The 25,714-nt window shown below is 44.0% G+C and overlaps 1 protein-coding gene across 1 annotated transcript; it reads right to left on the reverse strand.

The window, feature by feature from the left end:
* Window positions 1-1,158: 1,158 nt before the first annotated feature.
* LOC100997995 (nmrA-like family domain-containing protein 1) lies at window positions 1,159-21,973 on the reverse strand. The gene is made up of 5 exons (XM_009201220.4): window positions 21,692-21,973; window positions 13,828-14,066; window positions 10,989-11,238; window positions 7,076-7,266; window positions 1,159-2,382 (listed from the first exon to the last, which is right to left on the reverse strand). The coding sequence occupies exons 1-5, from the start codon at window positions 21,729-21,731 to the stop codon at window positions 2,203-2,205; spliced, it is 900 nt and encodes a 299-aa protein (XP_009199484.1). The 5' UTR covers window positions 21,732-21,973; the 3' UTR covers window positions 1,159-2,202.
* Between the last annotated feature and the right edge of the window lie 3,741 nt (window positions 21,974-25,714).

Raw genomic sequence — 25,714 nt, forward strand, 5'->3', positions numbered from 1 at the left:
CTTCCCAAGTAGCTGGGCCTACAGGCATACACTACTATGCCTGGCTGAGTTTGTTTGTTTTTTTCTTTTAGAAATAGGGTCTGGCTATGTTGCCCAGTCTGGTCTCAAATTTCTGGCCTCAAACAATCCTCCCACCTTGGCCTCCCAAAGTCCTGGGATTGCAGGTGTGAGTCACCATGCCCAGCTATCCTGGTCCACAAGAAGCAACCTGCCATCCCAGCAAACACACAAAAAGTCCAGGGGACCCTTAGGCCTGTAGTCACTCTCCACATGGGGGACCCTGAGGTTTATTTAGGGAACAGCAGTCATTCTTCCCATCTGGCCCACCCAGATGAGTAATAAGTCACCTATTTTTAGTTTAGGGTTTTGTTTTTCTTTTTCTTTTCCCTTTTTAGAAATTTATCCAGGCCCATTTCCCAGGGCTGAGCACTTAAGTTGCACTGAATTGATTGCTGGGGGCTTGGTATTTTGAAAAGGAGAGGGGTTGGTCCTCAAATGCACTTCAATTGTGATTGCCCCTCAAGAATCAAAATTTGTCTGCAACAACTTCAACATCATTTATTCAACACGTATCGCTTGGAGCTCTAAAACAGAAAAGGCTGTCTTTTGCCACCACCAAGTCTCCCTCTCCTGAGTGAGATTCCAGGCCAAGGGCTCTCACACAGGCTCCACCATCTCTGTCCTTGCTCAGGGGCTTCCATCGTCACACGTTGGATAGTGGGGGATCCTCCATTCCCAGAAGAGGCCAATCTCTTGCCCTTAAAAAGTAGCAGTTGCTAGTTCTTTTGGTGGAGTAAGAACCACACCCCCAATACACACAAGCAATGCACCTGTTTATTTATTTACTTATTTAGAGACAGGTTCTTACTCTGTCACCCAGGCTGGAGTGCAGTGGCATGATCACGGCTCACTGCAGCCTCAACCTCCAGGCTCAGGTGATCCTGCAACCTCAGCCTCCGAGTAGCTGGGACCAAAGGAGCACAACACCATGGCCTGGCTAATTTTTTTTTTCCAGAGACAGGGTCTCACCATGTTGCCCAGGCTAGTCTTAAACTCCTGGACTCAGGCAATCCATCCACCTCAGCCTCTCCAAAGTCCTGGGATTATACGTATCAGCCACTGTGCCTGGCCACTCTTTTCTTGTAATAATAGAATTGATTATTTACTCATTTAGTCAATCAACATTTATTGATCACTTATTATGTACCAGGCACTGGGATAAGATGAGCGTAAGTCACTCACAGAAAGAAAGAAAACTAGCAAATAAGACGATTACAATATGATGTAAAAAATGCTAAGCCAGAGATATAGGAAGGTCCTATGGGGTCCTTCTGTCACCTCCTCTTTCCACATCCCTACACTTCACAGGCCTTCCCTCCAGCTTCCTGTCCCCACTCCCCACTGCAGATCCCCTGGATTTTGCCTAGAGCTAAATGGGGAGATGGGCCCTCTGGCCCTGACCTGACTCCAACCCAACCACAAACTGGAAAGGAGCCTTTCTGAGAGTGGATCACTCTGAGAAGAAAACACATAGGAATGAAGTGAAGTCCACAAATGTGCCACCCGTGCTAGTGCTCAAGAAAAGTTTGCAGAATGGATAAATGAAGGATCAAGGAATTAATAGACAAATAACTGAATGGTGGCTCAATAGATGACTTCATGAATGAATCAGAAAATAAACTTCCAATTGTGAAGCAAAACTGAATTTTAGCATTTCCAGAGCTTGTGCTTGTTCATTGAACACCATGTTCCCCAGAAAATTCTCTACAAAGATGTTCATTTTTTAAAATTAAAATTACTTAAAAGTTCACTGGGAATTTTGTAATGCAGTTGAGAAAACTGGAGCTGCCTAGGGGAATTTCAGCGCTAGGGCTTGAAATCACTCACCCAGGAGAAATCCCAGTATAATCTGCCCTCCCATTAGTGTTAGGGGAGAAGCTCCAAGTTCCGAGGCTGCTCATTTTACCATACAGGTGTACCACCCTTATCACTAACTAGCAAGTTAAATGTGAATCAGATTACTGTGTCCTATCACCAACACAGTGCTTACTACTGAAGAGGGGACTGCAGGAAATCCTTCAGTGTTGCAAAAAATTGCATTCCAGCATGTTCTGTCAACATGAATGTTGTGCTGTAAAGAGGAAAAGGATCAGAGAGGAAAGAGGCTGTGTGGTTCAGAGGCCTATCTGAACAGCTGATTTTCTACATGCCCTTGAAGGCTCCCTGGTTCTCTGAGATAAACTGGCTGAAGCTTTTGACTTTGGGATTTAGTCTGTGGGTGAGCTTGACATCTCGGTCCGGCTTCATTTGATAGAAACGACACATATCAGCTATTTCCTTCGCTGCAGGGAATCCCAGCTTCTCAAAAACTTCTGGGGTAATCTTTTTAAGAACAAACAAAAAGACAGAAAATGTTATAGCCCATACTTAAAATAGTTTGAAATGACATTATTCACCTTAATGATGATAGAGTTCCATAATTCTTTTTTGTTGTTGTTGTTGTTGTTGTTGTTGTTGTTGAGACGGAGTCTCGCTCTGTCGCCCAGGCTGGAGTGCAGTGGCGCAATCTTGGCTCACTGCAACCTCTGCCCTCCGAGTTCAAGTAATTCTCCTGCCTCAGCCTCCTGAGTAGCTGGGATTATAGGCACCCACCACCGCACCTGACTAATTTTATGTATTTTTAGTAGAGATGGGGGTTTTGCCATGTTGGCCAGCCTGGTCTCAAACTCCTGACCTCAGGTGATCTACCTGCCTCTGCCTCCCAAAGTGCTGGGATTACAGGTGTGAGCCACAGCACCTAGCCAGGTCCACAATTCTTTAGCCTAATTCCAAAATCCAAGAGACTCTAAAGCTTTTTTTTTTTTTTTTTTTTTCCCCATAAGCCATTTGGCAGCAAACTGACCTTTTTGAACTAATTTAGTGGCAAACCTGATCTAACTATGTGAAGCTATTTACGGTCTTTAATTATACCATTTAGTGGAAACATTCAAATATTTGCCTGCAGAGATACAGATGTGTTTGATTACAGGTTCCTGTTCCAGCCCCTGCTGGTGATGTTATATAATACATGTAGACAATAACCTATCTAAAAGCTGAAAGATTCCTAAAGCTGAATTGTTTCTGGCCCCAAGCCTTTTCAATAAGGTACTATAGATCTGTACCAGCCTTCATGTGAATAGCACCTCGCAGTGCTTTTGCCTACACTTCCTCTTCATATTGCCCTACCAGCCCTCTGAAACCGTCCACCCACCTGGACCTCCATGTGGTGTCAAGATCCCCCATCTCTGGCACCAGGCTCTCCTTCTCACCTGGCTGATGGCCCATCCATACTTGCTCCCTTTCTTGGTTAGAGGTCTGTATTTTACCTCCAATTGCCCCAGCCTTTGCCAAGGCCAGGCCCAAGCAGAAATGGAGCCCATCCCACACCAACTGAGCTGCCTTCTGTCACCTTCCATAAAATCCACTCCTTGAATCCTTTCTAATACTAACTAGATCCATAATCCCCCCTACTGAATTAGCTAAAATCATTTCTATTGGATCCAGTATAATCTGTCTTTTGCCCTCAGAGATAAACTCTGACTTTGCAATTTTACTTGGCCTTTAAAAAAGTGACAGACACAAACAACTTAGGTAAAGTGATGATTGTCATATGCATTCATAATAATGAGAAAATTAAGAACAACCTACATGGCTAACAATAGAGAAATGGTAGAATTAATTGTGGCACATCTACTATCAGAGCATAATGCAGTTTAATGTTTTTGGAGAAGTTTAACAAAATAGAAAAATTATCATTAACTGAAAAGGCCAGAAACAAAATGGTACATTTAGTGTTATTTTAATTGTATTAAATATATACATATGTATATGTATATATAAGTATGTGTATATATGTATATATTGAATACAATAATATGGCCATCTTGTGGCCAGATGCACCCTTCCCCGGAATTGTCAGACCATTCTATAGAAGTTCCAGCCTCTGATCCCCTACAGCTTGTGGTACCAGAGGAGCTTCAGCTGCATTATAAAACAATTTGTATACCAAGAAGAGTCAGGGACCAAGTATATGACTAATAGATGCTAGTATTTATTTAAATACAATTTAAATACAGTTATTGTATTTAATACATTATTGTGTATACATTATGTGTACTGTATGTATAAAATATACATACAATAATTGTATTAAATATATACATATATACACATACTTATATATACATATACATATGTATATATTTAATACAATAAATATGTAAGTATACGCTATAATATACGTATGTATATATAATACATATAATAAATATTATATACGTTTGTATATATAATACGTATAATAAATATAATATACGTATGTATATATAATACCTATATATACATACTTACATATACTGGAAAAAGACAAGAAAATCTGTCAAATCTTAACAGTAGCTATCTCTAAGAGATTGAACTATGTGTGATTTGTATTTTCTTTTTCATAATTGTCTGAGTTTTCTTCAATAAGTATTTGCTATTTTTGAAATCAGAAAAACATTGACAATTTGAAGTGAGTTTGGAAATAGAAGTCTGTGTGAGAAGCATGGAAGATTCTTCCATGTCTGTCTTCTTGAGTCGCTCTTTTGTCCATAACTTTGATATCAAATATGCTTCAGTAAAATAAGGAATTCTTTTACTGCAGATTTTTGAAGGAAAGAGGCCTGTTCTGTTGTGTCTCACTTTCTGAGAAAACCATCTTCCTTTGGGGGTTAGACAGTTTCAATCAGACATTTCACACCCCCTTGAGGAGGAGTTGGGAGGAAGTCAGACCGTAAGGGCTGGAGCGCCACCTTGTGGCGAGATGTACCCTTCCCCAGAATTATCAGACCATTCTATAGAAGTTCCAGCCTCTGATCCCCTACAGCTTGAGGTGCCAGAGGAGCTTCAGCTGCATTATAAAGCAATTTGTATACCAAGAAGAGTCAGGGACCAACTATGTGACTAACAGATGCTTGGAAGGTTCTGAGCAATTCAGAACAATGTCTACTGCATCCTCTGAGAATCAATACACACACTCATCCCCTACACTCACACTCTCTCTCTCCTTCCTTACAGGGTTCAAACCCACGAGACACAATGAATATATGACCCAAATGCAAATGGCCTGGGAGAAGGGTCACTGAGAAGTAAGTGTGCACCCAGGTACAAGGAACCTTGCAGATCCTCTTGTGAGCCCATCTTTGAGTGGGTGGCTGCCTTCTTGGGTATAGGAGTAACTTAATCTCTCCAAGAAATGTGTGTGTGGCTTCAATGAGATAACCAGATGTGGTTTTGTGGCTGGATTGACTCCTACACTGGTTTTCCAGAAAAAAAAAAAAAAAAAAATCCTTTGCCTCCTCACAACTTCAGTACCCAAGGCTGAATTGGGAATCTAGATACCCCCTCTAGAAGCACAAGAGCTGCTGATCCAAACTTCTATTCCTAATTCTAGGAAATGTTCTAGAACATATGTCAACAAACCTTTTTTTATTTTTTATTTTTGTTTTGTTTTTGATACGGAGTCTCGCCTTGTCGCCCAGGCTGGAGTGCGATGGCGCAATCTTGGCTCACTGCAACCTCCACCTCCTGGGTTCAAACAATTTTCCTGCCTCAGCCTCCCCAGTAGCTGGGATTACAGGTGCCCACCACCATGCCCAGCTAATTTTTGTATTTTTAGTAGAGACGGGGTTTCACCATGTTGGCCAGGCTAGTCTCAAATTCCTGACCTTGTGATCCACCCTCCTTGGCCTCCCAAAGTGCTGGGAAACAAACTTTTCTTTAAAGGCCTAGACATAAATATTGTAGGCTTTGTGGGCCATAAGGTCTCTATTGGAACTACTCAACTCTATCATTGTACCCTGAAAACAGCCTGTTTTCTTTTCCTTTCCTCTTACCAATACCTGCTTGGGGAAATGGCTGGTAATGCTCAATATCACTAATTCTCACTCTTCTGTAAAAAGTCTGTCCTGGCCAGGCACAATTCCTTGGAGAAAATAACTTACCCCCAAGCCCAAGAAGGCAGCCACCCACACAAGGAGGCCATTCCTGCATGATTTATAGCATGATCAGTTGTTGAGGGCTTACTAAGTGCCAGACCCAGTGCCAAGCACCTGCTGTACAGATCTCATTTCATCCTCACAATGATCCCATGAAGGAGGTATAACAACTTTTTTTGGAACATATGAAGAAACTGAGATGGAGAGGGGTTAAGTAAATTACCAAGGATAGGAGCAGAGCCAGAATCTGCCTCCTTCCCATACTGCCTCTTTTTTGTTGTGTTTATTCTAGAATCAGCCAGGCCAGCCTTCTTGGTGCCCCCTCTATCTATACACAGTCGTGTTCCCTCAAGGACCAACTCAAGCCCACGTCTTCCATGAAACCTTCTTCCACTGTTTTCTGGTCACCTATAGCACTGATAGTCTGAACAACACAATTAAGCACCTATAGAGTTATGTCTTATAATGATCATGGTGACTTGATGGGCATCAACATTTTCACTCCAACCTTGCTGCAAATTCCTTAAAGTAGCACTAGGTTCATCACAGAGACTCGATACATCACTGCTATGTGCCAAACACTATGATAAGCCCTTTAAATATATTCTCTGTAATTTTCACAGGAACACCCGAAGTAGATACTATCATTCCCCACTTTGCGACTGAGGAAGCTGAGGCTCAATGAAGCTAAGTGCCTTGTTCCACATCAGCTAGTTCTGGCCGACCGAAGTGGTCAGCAACAAGGGCTTATGAGAGGAGTTGGGATTGTGTGTGTGAAAAGGCTGTATCTCAATCTTCACATTCTAAGTTCTTTCCACTCAAAAGTAATTTCACTTTTACAAGTCAATTAACCCTAAGCCAAAGAAATAAAGCCGTATGGGAGAGATTCTACTGCTGCAATCAACGAAGTTAGATTTATGCAACCACAGTCCTTCTCAATTTCTTCTGAAAGTTTAAGTTCAATCCTGCCTAAATCCACAGTCTACCAAAATTTGTAAGTCAGTGGAATGTTAACCAAGGTAGTCTCTTGTGATCACATGGATGTTCCCCTAAGAACTCACCTTTGCATCTCGGACTTTCTTCCCCAAAACCTTGGACAAAACATCAGCATATTGCTGTACTGTTAGTGCTTCTGCACTGAGCCCCACGGCCTTGCCTAAAAATTCCTCTGGAGAATTAAAAATGTTAGAGACCGCTGCTCCAATATCAGCAACAGAGATACCATCCATTGGTACATCTCCCATTGGCACAGCTAATTTTAAAAAAAAAATAGAAAAAGATAAGTAGTTAATTATATCACATCCTTGGTAGGTTCCACCAACCCAAACTAATCAATCACTTAAACAAAAGGTGTGGGAAGGCAATGTAAAACCCAGTGGCCACAATCTATACACAGTTACAAGGTTTTGTTTGAGAAATTACAGGTTGAGTGCAGTGTCTCACACCCGTAATCCCAGCACTTTGGGAGGCCGAGGCGAGCACATCACCTAACGTCAGGAGTTCAAGACCAGCCTGGCCAACATGGCGAAACCCTGTCTCTACTAAAAATACAAAAATTAGCCAGATGTGATGGTGCGTGCTTGTAATCCCAGCTACTCCGGAGGCTGAGGCAGGAGAATTACTTGAACTCAGAAGGCAGAGGTTGCCGTGAGCCGAGATCGTGCCACTGCACTCCAGCCTGGGTAACAGAGCAAGACTTCATCTCAAAAAAAAAAAAAGAGAGAGAATACTACAGTGTCTGGATATTGATTAACAAGAGCAACCATTTACTAAATATCTGCTGTATGTAAAATATGATTAAACATATTTTACATATCTCCAGCCAAAACTTCTGCTGAATTCCAGACTCATGTGTCCCACTACGTACTCAAATCCTTACTTGACTGTTCCATAGACATCTTAAACTCAACAGACCCCAAACTGAACTACACTCCCCAACAACTTCCCTACAGCCTTCCACCTCAGCTAATGGCAACTCTATCATTCTGATTTCTCAGGTCACAAATCTTGCAGTCAGCCTTGACACTTCTCTCACATCCCATATCCTGTTTTTTTTTTCTTTGGAAATCATATGCACGATATGTACAAAATCTGGCCACTTCTCATCATCTTCAATATTACCACCCTGGTCCAAGCCACCATCATTCGTGACTTGAGTTATTGCAAAATTTGTCTCCTTGTTTCCACTCTTGCCCTTTCTTTTTTTTTGGTTTTTTTTTTGTTTTGTTTTTTGTTTTTTGTTTTTGTTTTTGTTTTGAGACGGAGTCTTGCACTTTCGCCCAGGCTGGAGTGTAGTGGCGCGATCTCTGCTCACTGCAAGCTCTGCCTCCCGGGTTCACCCCATTCTCCTGCCTCAGACTCCTGAGTAGCTGGGACTACAGGCGCCTGCCACCAAACCCAGCTAATTTTTTGTATTTTTAGTAGAGACAAGGTTTCATCGTGTTAGCCAGGATGGTCTCGATCTCCTGACCTCATGATCCGCCCGCCTTGGCCTCCCAAAGTGCTGGAATTACAGGCACCCACTACCATACCAGGCTGATTTGTGTATTTTCAGTACAGACAGTGTTTCACCATGTTGTCCAGGCAGCCTGTCAGAAATGCTATAACAGCCAAGGTGAAGTGGCTCATGCCTTTAATCCCAGCACTTTGGGAGACCGAGGCGGGCGGATCACGAGATCAGGAGATCGAGAGCATCCTTGCTAATACGGTGAAACCCCGTCTCTACTAAAAATATGAAAAAAAAATTTTTTTTTGAGACAGAGTCTTGCTCCATCACCCAGGCTAGAGTGTGCAGTGGCGTGATCTCAGCTCACTGCAACCTCCGCCTCCTGGGTTCAAGCAATTCTCCTGCCTCAGCCTCCCGAGTAGCTGGGATTACAGGCACGCATGCTCAGCGAATATTTGTATTTTTAGCAGAGACGGGGTTTCACTTTCTTGACGAGGCTGGTCTCAAACTCCTGACCGCATGATCCACCAGCCTCAGTCCCCCGAAGAGCTAGGATTACAGGTGTAAGCCACCACGCCCGGCCAAACTCTTGCCCTTTCATAGTCTCTTTTCAACATAAAAATCAGAGTGACCCTGTAAAAAACTCAGCTCAGGTGAACGTTACATCTGCTCAGAACCTTCTTTTTTTTTCTGAGATGGAGTCTTGCTGTGTCACCCAGGCTGGAGTGCAGTAGTGCAATCTCAGCTCACTGCAACCTCTGCCTCCCAGGTTCAAGTAATTCTCCTGCCTCAGCCTCCCCAGTAGCTGGGATTACAAGCACCTACCACCATACCCAGCTAAATTTTGTACTTTTAGTAGAGACGGGGTTTCCTCATCTTAGCCAGGCCGGTCTCAAACTCCTGGCTTCAAGTGATCTGCCTGCCATGGCCTCCCAAAGTGCTAGGATTACAGGCGTGAGCCACTGCACCTGGCCCTGTCTGCTCAGAACCTTCTGATAGCTCTCTGTGTCTCTCAGAGGAAAAGCTAGTTGTTTACGAAGCTTACACAACCAGACCCTCTGTTAGTTCTGACCTCACCTTCTACTACCCTCCCGTCCCTCATTCTATTTCAAACAATCCTGTCACCTAAGCCTCCTGAGTAGCTGGGACCACAGGCCACCCCTCCCAGCTTCTGATGAGTGTTAATTCTGAATCAAGGAAGAAAGCCTGAATTGTTGTCATTGGTATTTCCACATTCCATCTACTGCACAAAGGCCAACTCTGACCATGGCCACAGAAAGTGTCCCCAAAGGGAAGGGGAATGCCAGCCAGTGGACCAGCAGCATTGGAATTACCTGGAGTCCTTGTTAAAACTCCCAGGTGTCAACCCAGACCTATGGAATTGGACTCTGTGCAGGTAGGGCCTGGGAACCTGTCTCCCAGGCAGGTCACAGTCCCTCTAAGCTCTAATTCTGACCATGGGACCCAGATCAGAAGAACACTTTTCCTCCATTGTTGCCACAGAAGGTCAGATGGATGAGCTAGAAGGGCTCTTAGAAGTCATCCTGAGGCTGGGCATGGTAGCGCACACCTGTAATCACAGCACTTTGGGAGGCAGAGGCGGGAGGATCACTCAAGCCCAGGAGGTCAAGACCAGCCTGGGCAACAAAGAGAGACCCCATTTCTACAAAAATAAAATAAAATAAGAATTGGCCAGATGTGATGGTATACCCCTGTAGTCCTAGCTACTCAGGAGGCTGAGGTATGAGGATGCTTGAGCCCAAAAGTTCGAGGCTGCACAGTGAGCAATGAAACCCAGTATGGGCGAAAGACCCACTGCATTCCAGCCTGGGCAGCAGAGACCCAGACTCAAAAAAAAAAAAAAAGTCATCTTGTCCAATTTTCCCATTAAACCTGAGGAAACTGCCAGCCATGGTGGCTCACACCTGTAATCTCATTATTTTGGGAGGCTGAGTTGGCTGGATCCCTTGAGTTCCGGAGTTTGAGACTAGCCTGGTCAACATGGTGAAACCCTGTATCTATTTAAAAATGCAAAAATTAGCCAGGTGTGGTGGCGGGTGCGTGTAATCCCAGCCACTCAGGAGGCTGAGGCACAAGAATCACTTGAACCCAGGCTGTGGAGGTTGCAGTGAGCCAAGATCATGCTGCTGCACTCAGACTGGGCGACAGAGCAAGACTCCATTTCAAAAAATAAAAATAAAAATAACCTGAGGAAACTGAGGTTGGAGGTCACATAGCTAACTCCAGTACTTACATTAAGGAGGCTCAGTATGTTAAGATTGGAAATGTAACCCTTTGTGCTTCTGATCCCAGATCTAGTTCTCTGCCCTAGAAGAGCAATTTAGTGTAGTGCCCTAGAGAAGCCTAGGACAATTTGGCATCCCTCTCAGCACTTCACACAGAGCTAAACACATAGAAGGTACTCAAATGGTAGGTGTCCACTGCAGAGGGGCAAGAAGGGAAAGAGGGAGGCAGGTGAGTGGAGAGGAGGGCAACCAGGTGCCCAGTGAGCTTTCATTTCGTTTTACCCAAGGTGTAGTAATCTCCATCAGAGGCTTTCACTGGCCGCCACGCCGTGAGAAAGTTTTCAAAGTAGGCCGCCACGCGGACACTGGTCATGGGGATGCCAATGGACCAAAAGTACTCCTCCACCTCGCCCTTGCTGTCAAAGTGCGGCACCTGCAGCTTGCCATCCGTCAGCCGCTTGACGTTCTCCAGGCCGCTGTAAACCACGTGCTTCAGACCCAGATGCTTGGCGGTGTCTGCCACCAGCTTCCCCTGAGGGTCAAAAGTAAATCCTCATATAGGCCGCTGTATTTGTATTTGCATTCGGACAGATATTCAGAGCAGAATCTCCTCCACTCCCCTCTCCCTCCCTGCCCCCTGCTTTTTTTTTTTTAGACAGAGTCTCATGATTTCCACTCACTGCAACTTCCGCCCCCTGGATTCAAGTGATTCTCCTGGCTCAGCCTCCCGAGTAGCTGGGATTACAAGTGGGCACCACCACACCCAGCTAGTTTTTTGTATTTTTTAATAGAGATGGGGTTTCACCATACGGCCAGGCTGGTCTCAAACTCCTGATCTCAAGTCATCTGCCTACCTCGGACTCCAAAACTGTTGGGATTACAGGCCTGAGCCACGGCGCCAGGCCCACCCTCTCCTTTTCTTATTACCCTCATCCCTATGGAGAGGAAGCTCTACCAGCCTCAAAATATATTCAATTTACCTTATGAGAGGCCACCACACCAGCATTGCTGAGCAGAGGCTCCACTCCAAAACCTCCAACTCCTCAGCCTGCTCCCATGGGGGCTGTCAGCAGAACACCGGAGGTGGGGGAGTAGTAGAATAAGAAATTAGGGAGGGGGCAGAGGAGAAAGGAACCCCAGATACCTGTCTGAAGCTAAGAAGTAACCTGGTGGCAACTGGCCAGGAAGAGATGGCCTTTTTCTCTGGGCTCAGTGTCTTTGTGATCAACTGCAATCGCATTTATTTATTTTCTACAATTGTTTCTAGTAATGGACTATATCTACACATCATTTGGATATTGAGGGCATAATGGAGGCGTATATACACACACACAAACACATAAGTATATATATTCTCTTTTTTGTGTGTTTTTAGGTCCAAATTTTCCAAAGCACTTTCATCTCTCTCTTCTTTTTTTCCTTCCTTTTTGCGTTTTCTTTCTTACTTTTCCTTACAAAACTTAATGCAGCAGGCAGAGAAGACATAATTAATCTGGGTTAGCAGAGGCTAACCAGTGAAGCAGAGAGGTGACTTGTACCCCTACGTTTCTAGTAAGTGAATATCAGAAGTAGAATTCAAGTCTCCTAAAATAAGCCCTTCCAGAGTTTATCACTAAAACACAGGCTGTGAATGGTATCATTAATTCAAGAGACATTCCTGGAACAGTTTGATCCTACTCTCGATTTTTTGAATTGTACCATTTCTTCAAGTGGCTAATACCATCCACTATATTTTTTTAAATGTAATCTTCATTTTTTCTCAAATGTATACACATACATAGTTTAAAATTTCAAATAGTACTGTCATGGGTTGGGAGGGAGCGGATCTTATAGTGAAAAAGAAATTCCCAAGAGGCTGAGATGAGAGGATTACTTGAGCCCAGGAGTTCAGGACCAGCATGGGTAACATAGTGAGACCCTGTCTCTAAAAAAATAAAATGAAACAAATAAAATAAAATAAGTTCCCTGTGCCCCATGCTGATTACTGTTCTCCAGAAGTAACACTTCAATTTCATTTAGCTGTTTATTTTTGTAAATGTTTATACCACTAATTCTCGATTTTTTCAATTTGAAATATCTACTAAATTCCTACTATGAAAGATGAGGATTTAATTATTCTCCCTCACTCACTCGCTCTGTCTCCTCTCTTACTCACTCACGTTGTCCACCACCACCACCACCACCACACATATACACAATTCCCTTTTTTCATTCTCCCAATCATTGTTTTTGGCTAGATCAATATTTAGTGCTTACACACAGCTGAAGCTGAGTTATGTGATATTCTATGGTTACATTTATTTCTTCTTTTTCTTTTTTTTTTTTTTCTTTTTTTTTTTTTTTTTTGAGACGGAGTTTCACTCTTGTTGCCCACACTGGAGAGAAATAGTCCAATCTTGGCTCACTGCAACCTCCAACTCCCAGGTTCAACCGATTCTCCTGCCTCAGCCTCCCAATTAGCTGGGATTACAGGCATGCACCACCACGCCTGGCTAATTTTGTATTTTTAGTAGAGACAGGGTTTCACCATGTTGTTCAGGCTGGTCTCAAACTCCCAACCTCAGGTGATCCATCCGCCTTGGCCTCCAAAAGTACTGGGATTACAGGCGTGAGCCACTGCGCCCAGCCTACATTTACTTTTTCTACAAACTTTCATTTTCCCTGAATTTAATTCACTGTGGGTTTGTTTGCTCGTTTATTTCTTTTTCTGTGTTCCCATCCCCAAATTATCTATCTGAAGTGTAAATGAAGTGTAAATTACATCTTTATTCTTTCCATTTCACTCTCAGACTAGCTTCAAATTCGGGGGTACCCTTGCTACCACCCCCCATGCCATGTACAAACAAATGGTGAGAAGTAGATAATCCAATGACTAGCTTCATTAAACGGTCACTCTGGAATATTCAAGGTCTTGAGACCTAGACAGATGCTACATAACATTAATTTTACAAAGATACCTTTAACAAGTACTTAAAGTACATGTTTTTTATAAATGCCAAAGGGGATGTAAGACATATATTTGCCCAGATTGAAGGCCTGTCCCCTTCTAGGAAGGAAAGAAGCTGCCAGGGAGGGTAAGAGGAAAGGGCTCAAAGGAAAAAAGAAACAATTTGGTTTCTACCTGAAACACTTCCTTATCTTTGTTGAGAGCGTCCCAGAAGTTGGTCACCAAGAAGGCCCCATAGGCACCTTTTAAGGCACTGTCCACGGATGCTTTATCATTCAGGTCACCTTTTACCACCTCAGCTCCAAGGCGCTGGAGCTCCAGGGCATTTGGTCGAGTTACATCCCTGGTCACTGCTCTCACTGCAAATTTTTTGCTCTCCAAAATTGCCCTGGCCACAGAGCCACCTTGAGCTCCTGCAGGGTCAAGGGAAGAAGAAACACAGGAAGGATCAAGAAGAATGTTCGCTGAAAGAAGGCCAGAAATCCCATGATTCAGAGTAGAGCTGCCGTAGTACCTACTTCAGGGGGTGCTACATGGCACTTCACATATCCCCATGGCTTTCAAACTAAGTTCTTTGTGGCCTCTTAGGAGGCATTTTTGCAAAGGACATAGGAAGAGAGAAGTGGGAGAGGCTTGAGAAAACAAGAAGGGCAAGTGAGCAGGGTGTCAAAATTAGGGATGCCCATAGGTTCTCCAGATTCAACAAGGGCAATTATTCTACTTTTACCTGGTTGTAGATCTTATGTTGGGGTTATTCAGACAATTCATCAAAAGAAGTTCCTGTGCTCTCTCGCTCTCGCTCTCTCTCTCTATATATATATACATACACACACACACACACACACATATATATATATATATTTTTTTTTTTGAGACGGAGTTTTGTTCATGTTGCCTAGGCTGGAGTGCAATGGTGCAATCTCAGCTCACTGTAACCTCTGCCTCCTGGGTTTAAGCGATTCTCCTGCCTCAGTCTGCTGAGTAGCTGGGATTACAGGCATGCGCCCAGCTAATTTTGTATTTTTAGTAGAAGTGGGGTTTCACCATGTTGGTCAGGCTGGTCTCGAACTCCTGACCTCAGGTGATCCACCCACCTCGGCCTCCCAAAGTGCTGGGATTACAGGCATGAGCCACTGTACCTGGCCCTGGTTAATATTTTTTTAGAAATTTAAAAACTTGTAAACATTTTTTACCACATTCAAGGCCGATTATGATATGATCATTACTTGCCTGATTTATTCACCCTGCAAATATTTATGGAATATCCTGTGATATAGGCCAGGTGCTATGTTGGGTTACTAACATTTGGGTTCCTCCATCACATTGGCTGGATACCTGTCCTGGATACTTTTTTGTGCTTCCAGCTCCATATTCACTTTCTCTGTTCTACTTAGTGCACTCAACAGTTGATCCTCATGGAGTCCTTCTCGTGCCCTCAGGTTGGGTCTAGGCAATGAGAGACATCAGCCAGAGACCCAAGGGCAAGAGAGATGACCCCTTTCACATCGCTACTGTCCCCAAGTTCTGGTCATCTCTCTTGCCCTTTTCTCCTTCCTCTTGTTGCTTACTTATTCCTTATTGCTGTCTTCCTTGTCCACTGTTTTTAAATTGTTCTCAGCTTCTCTGAAGGAGTGTGGCACCTGTTTCTTGTGGGACCCCAGTTAATATACCACTGATAACCCTATAGGAGGGTCAGGGGTTATTCAGTGAGCTCTGTCTTTGCACACAGGGTTTCATAGTAAATTTCATAGTAAATTGTCTACTAGTAAATATGAACAGTCAAAGTTCATCACATGTTTGAGGAAAGCCTCCAACATGAAAGGCAAACCCAAAATAAACAAACTGATGGAAACAGAAACAGTCCAGAGAACTGAATAAAAAAAATTAAAAAGAATTAATATCCTCTGGGGCCGGGCACAGTGGCTTAATCCTGTAATCCCAGCACTTTGGGAGGTCGAGACTGGCTGATCACTTGATGTCAGAGTTTGAGACCAGTCTTGCCAACATAGTAAAACCCCATCTCTACTAAAAATACAAAAATTAGCCAGGTGTGATGGCAAGTGCCTACAATCCCAGTTACTTGGGAGGCTGAGGCAGGAGAAGCATTTGAACCCGGGAGGCAGAGGTTGCAGTAAGCCAAGATCTCGCCATTGTGCTCCAGCCTGGGTGACAGAGCAAGACTCTGAATTAATATCCTCTGAGATTAGAAAAGGTTTTGCATTCCAGATGCTATATCAGCCCAAAAAGAGGAGAAGAAGAGACAAGAGAAAGAGAGCAAGCAAGAAGGAGGAAAATAATTAGAAGATCAAGCCAGGGGAATTACAGAATGAGAAAGCAGATGGAGGTATTGAAATTATCTAAGAAAATAGTAATTTCTCTGAGTCCAAGGATATTAACTGAGCTTCCAAATTGAGAGGTCACTGAATGCCCAATACATTGACAAATGAATTCCCACTTTATGCACATCACTGTGAAATTGCAGAACACTGGGTGCTGGTTTGGATATTTGTCCCCTGCAAACCTCATGTTGAAATGTGATTCCCAATATTGGAGCCTAATTGGAGGTGTTTGGGTCATGGGAGCAGATCCCTCATGAACAGATTAATGCCCTCCCTCAGGGGTGAGTTCTCATCTATTAGTTCCTGAGAGCTGGTTGTTAAAATGAGCCTGGCACCTCCACCCTTCTCCTCTTGCTTCCTCTCTCTCTCCATGTGATCTCTGCACATGCCAGCTCCCCTTTACCTTCTATCATGGGTGGAAGCAGCCTGAGGCCCTCATCAGATGCAGATGCACAATCTTGAACTTCCCAGCCACTAGAATCATTAATCAAATAAACCTTTTTTTCTTCATAAATTAGAGAAAATAAAACAAAACCTTTTTTCATCCCTCCTAGGATGGCCATTATATGGAATCATTCACAATTAAAAAGCAGGTGAGTTGAATATTTTACTCTGACTTTATAAAATAAAAACCTAAACAAACTGAAGTACCTTCTATTTGAGTATAATTTGTGCTTTTGGCAGGGGGTTGGGGGGTGCTGGAGTAGGTGGGGTGGGTCATGGTCCTTGAAAAGGATTTTTATAGGAAAGTTTCTATTATTGTCCTGGGACCATGTTTGTGAATGACTCTTACATGCTATGCTATGCCCTGGGGATGTAGTGGTAAACAATAGCAGGTTTGAACATGTTGGATATACGATAAAATTTATGAAAGACATTATTAATAGGTTTGATTATGGCCTAAAGAGTTCAAGGATTTACCCCAGATCCTATAGCTGCTTAGGTAAGGATTTCAGGATTCAAACCTGAACGTGGCACCTGCCTGCACAGAGCTTACAGACTAGCAGGGGAGATCATTAAAGAGCAATTATAATACCGTGTAATATGTGCTATTAGGGGAGGGGGAAAGGGATTGAGAGAATACAGGCTCCAGAGGAGGACTTAAATGGAGCATCTAACCCAGACTAGAGGGAGGCTTCCTGAAGGAAGTGGTAACAGAAGTGAGCCCTAAAGAACAGGCAAGAATTAGGAGAGGCATGTGGAGTGTGTTGCATGCAAAGTGGATTGCAAGTGCTTTATTCCAGAGGTGAGAGAGAAGGCAGTGAATTCAGAGAACTGAAATCAGTCTGACTGAGAACTGCAGGTCAATGTCACACATGAGGCTAGAGAAGTAAAATAGGTCTACAGGGCTGCACTTTGTTCTGGGAACAGGAGATTTTACGAAGTTAAGCAGTATGTTCAGAATTACATGCTGGGAAAGCGCTCTGGTTAATAGAGAGTGTGGAATAGGATAGAGAGACCACAGACAAGGGTACAATTAGTGGGCTTTAAAATAATCTAGGTAAAGGTTGATGATGACCTGTGCTAGAAGGGGTTATTCAGGTGGAGGGAATAAGGCAAATTTAAGAGATACTCAGAATATTAAAGGATACATTTTTAAAGAGTAAATAATAATTTATACACAAATAAAATGAAAGTGTCAAAATTCTATTTAACTCATTAATTAATGAGGGAACCAGTACAATGTTATAAGAAAAATTCAAAGAACACACATATATGTAGGCAATCAAGAATGCCAAAATGCTAAAACGAATGTACAATTAGGGACAAAACCAGTCAATATCCTCTAGGCAATGATCGATTGTGGTCCACCAGACACAATTCATTTGCATTTCTTTTTTTTTTTTTTGAGACAGAGTCTTGCTCTGTTGCCCAGGCTGGAGTGCAATGGCACAGTCTCGGCTCACTGTAACTCCCACCTCCTGGGTTCAAGCAATTATCCTGCCTTAGCCTCCCGAGTAGCTGGGACTACAGGCATGCGCCACCATGCCTTGCTAATTTTTGTATTTTCAGTAGAGACGGGGTTTTACCACATTGGCCAGGCTGGTCTAGAACTACTGACCTCATGATCAGCCCACCTCGGCCTCCCAAAGTGCTAGGATTACAGGCGGGAGCCACTGCATCTGGCCTTCATTTGCATTTCTATGGTTAAGAATCTGTTGCGTTATTATCTATTTGCTACAATTTATAGAGTTATAAATATCTTAAAAACAAGGAAAGGCTCACAAAACTGATAATGGTGCCTTGGGCAAGGACACCCAGTCTTTTTTTCCCATTTCAAAGTCTTTCACTATTTTCCTTGACAAGATGATATCAACAGGATTTTTGGTGATTAACTGGATGTGGTGATGATGAGCAGGAAGGATTGAGAGAGAAAAGTCAAGTGACCATTTATTCAAAGAGGCTGAGGGGGCATTTAGCAAGATGTTGATGTTGGAACAGAAGGGTACCATGAGAAGGTTTTGGAGGCAAGGGAGTCTGAGATGTGGGGTCAGGGAAAGGATGCATGGAGAAATATAGCGTTGAGACTAAAAACTAGAGGGGCTTACATCTTGGGCAGTAATGAAGGAGAACGGGAATGTGATACAAGGTGGTAGTAGCTGGCTACAAGGTTTGAAAAATTAATCAGATTTGAAAGATGATTCTGTTTAAAGGCAGAACATGGAGAGAAGGCAAATGAGTGTGGAAAAAGCTTCTAAGAGGGAGAATGGAAAAAATCTGAGAGAGATTTAGGAGACAGAATTAATAGAGTGACTGGCCACTCCCAAAAATCTTATCCAACTGCCTCCCCAGTCTCTGGATGCCTAGTTGGCAATTCAAGTTTAATGAGACCAATTCAAGTTTAAGGAGCTCCTGACCTTCTCCTCCTCCCCACTGTCTCCCATATTTCAGTGAATCTCAACTTCATTCTTCCAGTTACTCAAGCCATAAAACTTCAGAGTCATTTTCAACTCTTCCCTTCTTAACCCTGATGTCTGCTCCAAAACCAAATCCTGCCAACTCTGCTTTTAAAACCTCCACAGAATCTAACCACTCTCCACAACCTCATTGCTACCACCCTGGTCTAAGCTACTATCATCTTGCCTATTTTATGACAACCGCCTCCTAACGGGTCTCCCTGCTTCAGTTCTTACCCCCTATAGTCCCTTCACAAAGCATAAGCTAAAATGATCCTTTTAACACCAAAGTCATGTCATTCCTCTGCTCAAAATCCTTTAATGCCTGCATGCTGTTGCAATCCTGCCATCCCAGCTACTTGGGAGGCTGAGGCGGGAAGATCACTTGAGCCCAGGAGTTTGAGGCTGTGTACTACGATGGCTCCTGTGAGAGTCACTATACTCCAACCCAGACAACACAGTGAGACCCTGTAGTGAGACCCTGTAGCTAAACACAAACACACTGAAAAAACCAAACCCTTTGATCACTTTTCTCTTTCAGGAAAAGCCAACATCTTTACCATCACCCTAACGCTTAATAGAGTCATCCCTGACCCCATCGCCTCTTCTTCTCCTTTTAATATCATACTTGACTGTTGATTTTTGATAATTTATTTTGCTCTGCTTCCTGTTTTAGCCCTTGACTTCCTCCAGACAAATTCCTGTTCTCATAGAGCTTATATTCTAGTGTGGAAAGACAGGCAGAAATAGAAGAAATCAAGTAAGGAAGGGAGCCAGACATGGGCAGGGTGGAAGCAGAGTTGCAATTTCAAATATAGAGGTCTGGAAAGTCCTCATGGAAAAGGTAACATCTAACCAGAGACCTGAATGACATGAGGAAGAAAGCAGTGGGTAACTGTATTAGCCCTTTCTCACGCTGCTGTGAAGAAATACCCAACACTGGGTAATTTATAAAGAAAAGAGGTTTAATTGACTCACAGTTTCACGTGGCTAGGGAGGTCTCAGGAAACTTACAATCATGGCAGGAAACACCACTTCACAGGGTGGCAGCAGAAAGAACGAGTGCCCAGTGAAGGGGGAAGACCCTTGTAAAACCACCAGATCTCATGAGAACTAACTCACTATTGATATGAACAGGAGACAGGGAAATACTGGTTAGAAGAGGGCAGTTCCTGGCAAAGGCCCCACCCTCAAACCTGGATACCTGCTGCCCTAAGTGAGAAATAAGCATTCCTGTTTTTGCACCCCAAAAGTTGCCTTTTGGCCTGCCATGCCCCCTATCCTGTACCCATATAAGCCCCAAACCCCAGGCTCCAGAAGCAGACTAGGAGACGAGGAGACAGACAACAGAATGGTGCAGCAGAGGAGAGAAGAGAAGGAATGTCAGGAGGAGTTTGGCTGGGGATGTTCGGAGAATTGGCCAAACTCCAGGGGAAGATCATATTCCTACTCCATCCCCTATCTAGCTCCCCATCCATCCCACTGAGAGCCACTTTCACCACTCAATAAAACCCCTGCATTCATCCTTCAAGTCCATGTGTGACCGATTCTTCTGGGATGCTGGATGAGAGTTTGGGATACAGAAAACTGTCACACTAGCCCCCTCCTTTGCAAAAAGGCAGAGGATTCACTGAGCTGGTTAACCCTTAAACCACCTGCGGATGGCAAGGCTAAAAGAGTGCACTGTAATACATGCACACTTGGGCTTTGAAAGTTATAGACACCCACCCTTAGATGCTGCCATAGGGCGGGAGCCCAAAAGCACTTGCGCCCCAGTTCATGCACCTGCCTGTATGCATGCTCCCCCTCCCTTAAAGGGTTTGAGCTTGCAGTGGCAGAACAGAGAGCCACACCCCCATCGCACATCCTGTGGCAGGGGACCAGGGAACTCTCCTGTTTCACTATCATAAGAACAGGATGGGGGAACCACCCCCAATATTCATTTATCTCCACCTGGTGACTCCTATGACATGTGGGGATTACGGGAACTACAATTCAAGATGAGATAGTAACAGACGGAGATTATTCTAGGTTGAAGAAGCAGCCAATACAAAGGCCAGAGCCTTGTATTGTGGGGGTGTTTTGGAGGAACAGCAAGAAAGCCAGGGTAATGAAGCAAAGTGAGGGAAGAGTGGCAGGAAGAGAGGTCTGACAAGGCATTTCCAAGGCCCTGTTGCAGGGCATTAGCAGGACTTTGCACTTTACTGGGAGTGCCATGGGGCTGGGAGTTTTTAGAGGGTTTTGAGCAGAGACCTGACATGATCTGACAGTTTCACATGGATCCTTGGGAGGCTGAAATGAGAATAGATTGAAGGAGAATAACCTGATTTGATTTACATTGTGCAAAGATGGCTCTGACTGTTGAGGAACAAACTGTAAGAGAGCCAGGAAGGTAAACTCCCCACACACTCCATCCTTGCAGACCCCCTGGAAGATTGGTCAGGTGCTGGATATTCACTACAAACCCACAGGCCTCTCACACTTGTACCTTTTGCTTATTAGGAAGTGAGTGGAGAGAAGACTTCAGAGTATAGCTTATATTGAAACGAAACTTACACCAACAAGTTAGCCCCATGATTGGGAAAGGGAGACAACGTCAGTGTCCTTGTCCTGCTGAGATCAAGTTACAAATCAAATCATGCCACCCCTTTACCACATCAAGAACTAAAGCAATAGGATACTTTAAAAATTTTCTTCCAAAGGGCTCTTTGTTCAACCCACTCTTGCAGGCTCTGAAATTACAAACAGGAACACAAGAGAGTGAGCAAAGTCAGCAGGGCCTAAAAATTAAAGACTTTTTACCTGTTGCTCCGAACACTGTAATTACTTTCTTGCTGGCCATGTTACCAGGAAAAGAGAGAGTCGGTGGAGTAGAAGAACTTTCCCTGGAGCAGCAACACCAGCCGAAATGCCGTGTTTCTCCTCAGGTGAGAATTATAAACCCACTCCAATTACCACACCTTTTATTGTGCCTCTCCTTGTTCCTGTTACCACTAGCCTGCTTACTCACTGTGACACTGCAATTTTCAATTTTCTTTTTTTTTCTTTTGAGATGGAGTTTTGTTCTTCTTGCCCAGGCTGGAGTGCAATGTCACAGTCGCAGCTCACCGCAATCTCCACCCCCTGGGTTCAAAGGATTCTCCTGCCTCAGCCTTCCAAGTAGCTGGGATTACAGGCACGTGCCACCATGCCTGGCTAATTTTTTTTTTTTTTGTATTTTTAGTAGAGACAGGGTTTCACCATGTTGGCCAGGCTGGTCTCAAACTCCCAACCTCAGGTGGTCCGCCCACCTCAGCCTCCCAAAGTGCTGGGATTACAGGCATGAACCACGGCACTCAGCCAACACTGCTGTTTTCCTTTTTTCGTTCCTTCCTTCCTTCCTTCTTTCCTTCTTTCCTTCCTTTCTTTCTTTTTTGAAATGGAGTTTCACTCCTGTTGCCCAGGCTGGAGTGCAATGGCACAATCTCAGCTCACCGCAACCTCTGCCTCCCAGGTTCAAGCAATTCTCCTGCCTCAGCCTCCCAAGGAACTGGGATTACAGGCGTGCACCATCACGCCCAGCTAATTTGGTATTTTCAGTAGAAGCAGGGTTTCACCATGTTGGTCAGGCTGGTCTTGAACTCCTGACCTCAGGTAATCCACCTGACTTGGCCACCCAGAGTGCTGGGATTATAGACATGAGCCACTGCATCCGGCCTGACACTGCAATTTTCTAAATGAAGACTTATTCACTCATGTATTTATTTGTTCAACAAATGTGTCTTGAGTGCCTTTGGTATACAAGGCATTGAACTAGATGTCCTGGTGATGTGGATCTTGTAAGGGCGCTAAGCTCATAAATAAATAAAACTGTAGTACAGGGGAATGGCAAAGGGACCAGAATTAGGGAAGGTTTTCTCAGAGGAGATAATGCTGCAATTGGCCTGAAGACCCAACATGAGTCATTCAATCAGGGAGTGTAGGGAGAGAAACCATCGCAGGCAGGAAAAACTTCACATAGCCAAGCCCAAAGGCAGGGCAATGATCCCACAGGGTCATGATGGCTGCAGCAATGCTATGTGAGCAGCAGGAAGTAAGACGGAAGGAGAGCAAAGGCCCAGAACACAAACAGCATGCTAGGCATGGTGAGGAGCTTGGCTTATCCCAACAGCCACAGCAGTATTATGAGATCTTCTGGCAGCAGAGTAGTGGCTGGGTTGAAATAAGACAACGCTGGAAGCAAGGACAGTCCTAAGCTTATCCCGAAGAAACGACATAGGTGAGAAGTACTAAAGGGTTAAACAGAGGCAGTGTTACGAGTTGTATTGTGTCCTCCCTCCACCACCAAAATCCATGTTGAAGTCCTCATCCCCAGCACCTCAGAATGTGACCTCATTTGGAGATAGGGTTTATTTATTTATTTATATATTTATTTTGGAGACGGAGTCTTGCTCTGTTGCCCAGGCTGGAGTGCAGTGGCGCGATCTCGGCTCACTGCAACCTCTGCCTCCCAGGTTCAAGTGATTCTCCTGCTTCAGGCTCCTGAGTAGCTGGAACTACAGACGTGTGACGCCAAACCTGGCTAATTTTTTGCATTTTTAATAGAGACAAGGTTTCACCATGTTGGCCAGGCTGGTCTTGAACTCCTGACCTCAAGTGATCCGCCCGCCTGGGCCTCCCGAAGTGCTGGGATTACTGATGTGAGCCACCATGCCCAGCCTGGAGACAGGATCTTTACAAAGGTAATCAAGGTAAAATGAGATAATTAGGGTGGGTCCCAGTCCAATATGACTGGTATCCTTGGTAAAAGGGGAAATTGAGACACAGACAGGTACAGGGGAAAGGCAATGTAAAGATACAAGGAGAACACCTATGATCATGAAGCTAGCTGTCTACCAGCCAAGGAGAGAGGGCTGGAGCAGAGCCTTCCTTCATAGCCCCCAGAAGGAACCAACCCCACCAACACCTCCACTTCCAGCCAAGAAGAGACAATGGAACAATACGCTTCTGTTATTTAATCCACTCACTTGGTGATACTTTGTTATGACAGCCATAGCAAACCATTATAGGTGGTGACAATGAGAGTAAAGTGAAAGAAATTTAAGAGGTAAACTGAGAAGGTCTTCATGATTGACTGGATGTGGAGAAAGGGGAAGTAAGGAAGAGGAACAGCTAAAATAATGACTCTGCCAACTGAATGGGGAAAGGTGAGGAGCAGCAGGGGTCATGGGGAATGACTTCAGAGTTGGACTGGCTGGAATTGAAACTATATCTTGGGAGGTGAGGAAGTGAAGAACACAAGTACAGCTGCCTCCTTTGAAGAGCCCTGCCATGAAGGAAGGACAAGTGAACTGTGGTTACAAGATGAAGTGAATTTTTTTTTTTTTTTTTTTTTTTGAGACAGCATCTTGCTCTATTGCCCAGGTTGGAGTGCAGTGGCGTGATCTCGGTTCACTGCAACCCTGCCCCCTGGGTTCACGTGATTCTCCCACCTCAACCTCCCGAGTAGCTAGGACTACAGGCATGCACCACCATGCCCGGCTAATTTTTGTATTTTTTGTAGAGACAGGGTTTTGCCATGTTGCCCAGGCTGGTCTCGAACTTCTGAGCTCAAGTGATCCTCCTGCCTCAGCCTCCCAAAGTGCTGGGATTACAAATGTGAGCCACCAGGCCTGGCCTTGGAATTATTTCAATAGGAAAGATATGAACATGTTTATGAACTCTGCCTCCATGCCCTTCAGCTTTCTCAGGAACCTAACTCCACCAATTATACATTCATAATAGCATATGAATGGAATTGAAAATAGCAGTTGAAATAGAATGGCATATGAATGGAATATAATACCATATGGATAGACACTGAAAATAGTGGTTACCTAAGTGATACCTGGGCCTTGCTGCCAAACAGAAATGAATACAGAAATGAATACAGACCCAAACAGGGGCAAATCATGGATCCGCAGCCCCTCTGCCCTTTGCCTGTCCCTCTACTCTTTCATTTACATCTCCTGCTCCTGCCTGATTATTCTCCCAAGAGGAAGCAATTCTAACTTCCCTCCTACACAATTGTAAACCACAACGAAACTGAGAGGAAAATTCTGGAGTTGTCGAGATTAAAAGAGTTGGTTGTACACAAGTGTTCATTTCTTGAGGGCAAAGATGTAGTCGCTGGCCTGGACAAGCTACATCCAGAGGACCTAGGTAAGTGGGAAACTGTATGCTCTCATTTCCAAGATGAAGATACTAATGGAATAGAGTGAGATATGTCACAAGATATATAGTGCCTCTGCTACCCTAAACTACACACAATCCTACACTAACCATACGGGGAATTTTCAGTCCCATTCAAAGTAGAGGCACAAGAGACAAAGATTGACATCCAAGGTAGTTTATCCACAGCATTATTTGTATTGACAAGAACTGCAGATAAGCTAAATATCAACCATTATAATGTAAGAAATGCTCACAATGCAAAGTCATATGGAATCAATGATATAGGAGTTAAAAAGAAATTATTTAGGCAGATAGTGAGGGGAAGGAAGTCCTCAGTAATGTTTTCCTTTTAATGAAAAGCAGCCCCAATATCATTTTCTTCCCTAACAAAGAGCAGCCTGTAAAATCAAGCTGCAGACATAGACAAGCAAGCTGGAAGCTTGCACAGGTGAATGCCACCAGTCGTGCCAATAGGAAAAGGCTACCTGGGACTAGGCATGATCACAATGGTGGCTCCATCTTCCCTTCTCTTTGCCAGCCATGCGTACAGTAAGGAGCAGACAAGATGGCACTGGCCAAATGGAAAGCCCATTTGCATAATAAGATTAGGGTGTAACTCACCTGTTCCGTCAC

This window comes from Papio anubis, chromosome 2 (genome assembly GCF_008728515.1).
Source record: "Papio anubis isolate 15944 chromosome 2, Panubis1.0, whole genome shotgun sequence".
Lineage (NCBI taxonomy): Eukaryota > Metazoa > Chordata > Mammalia > Primates > Cercopithecidae > Papio > Papio anubis.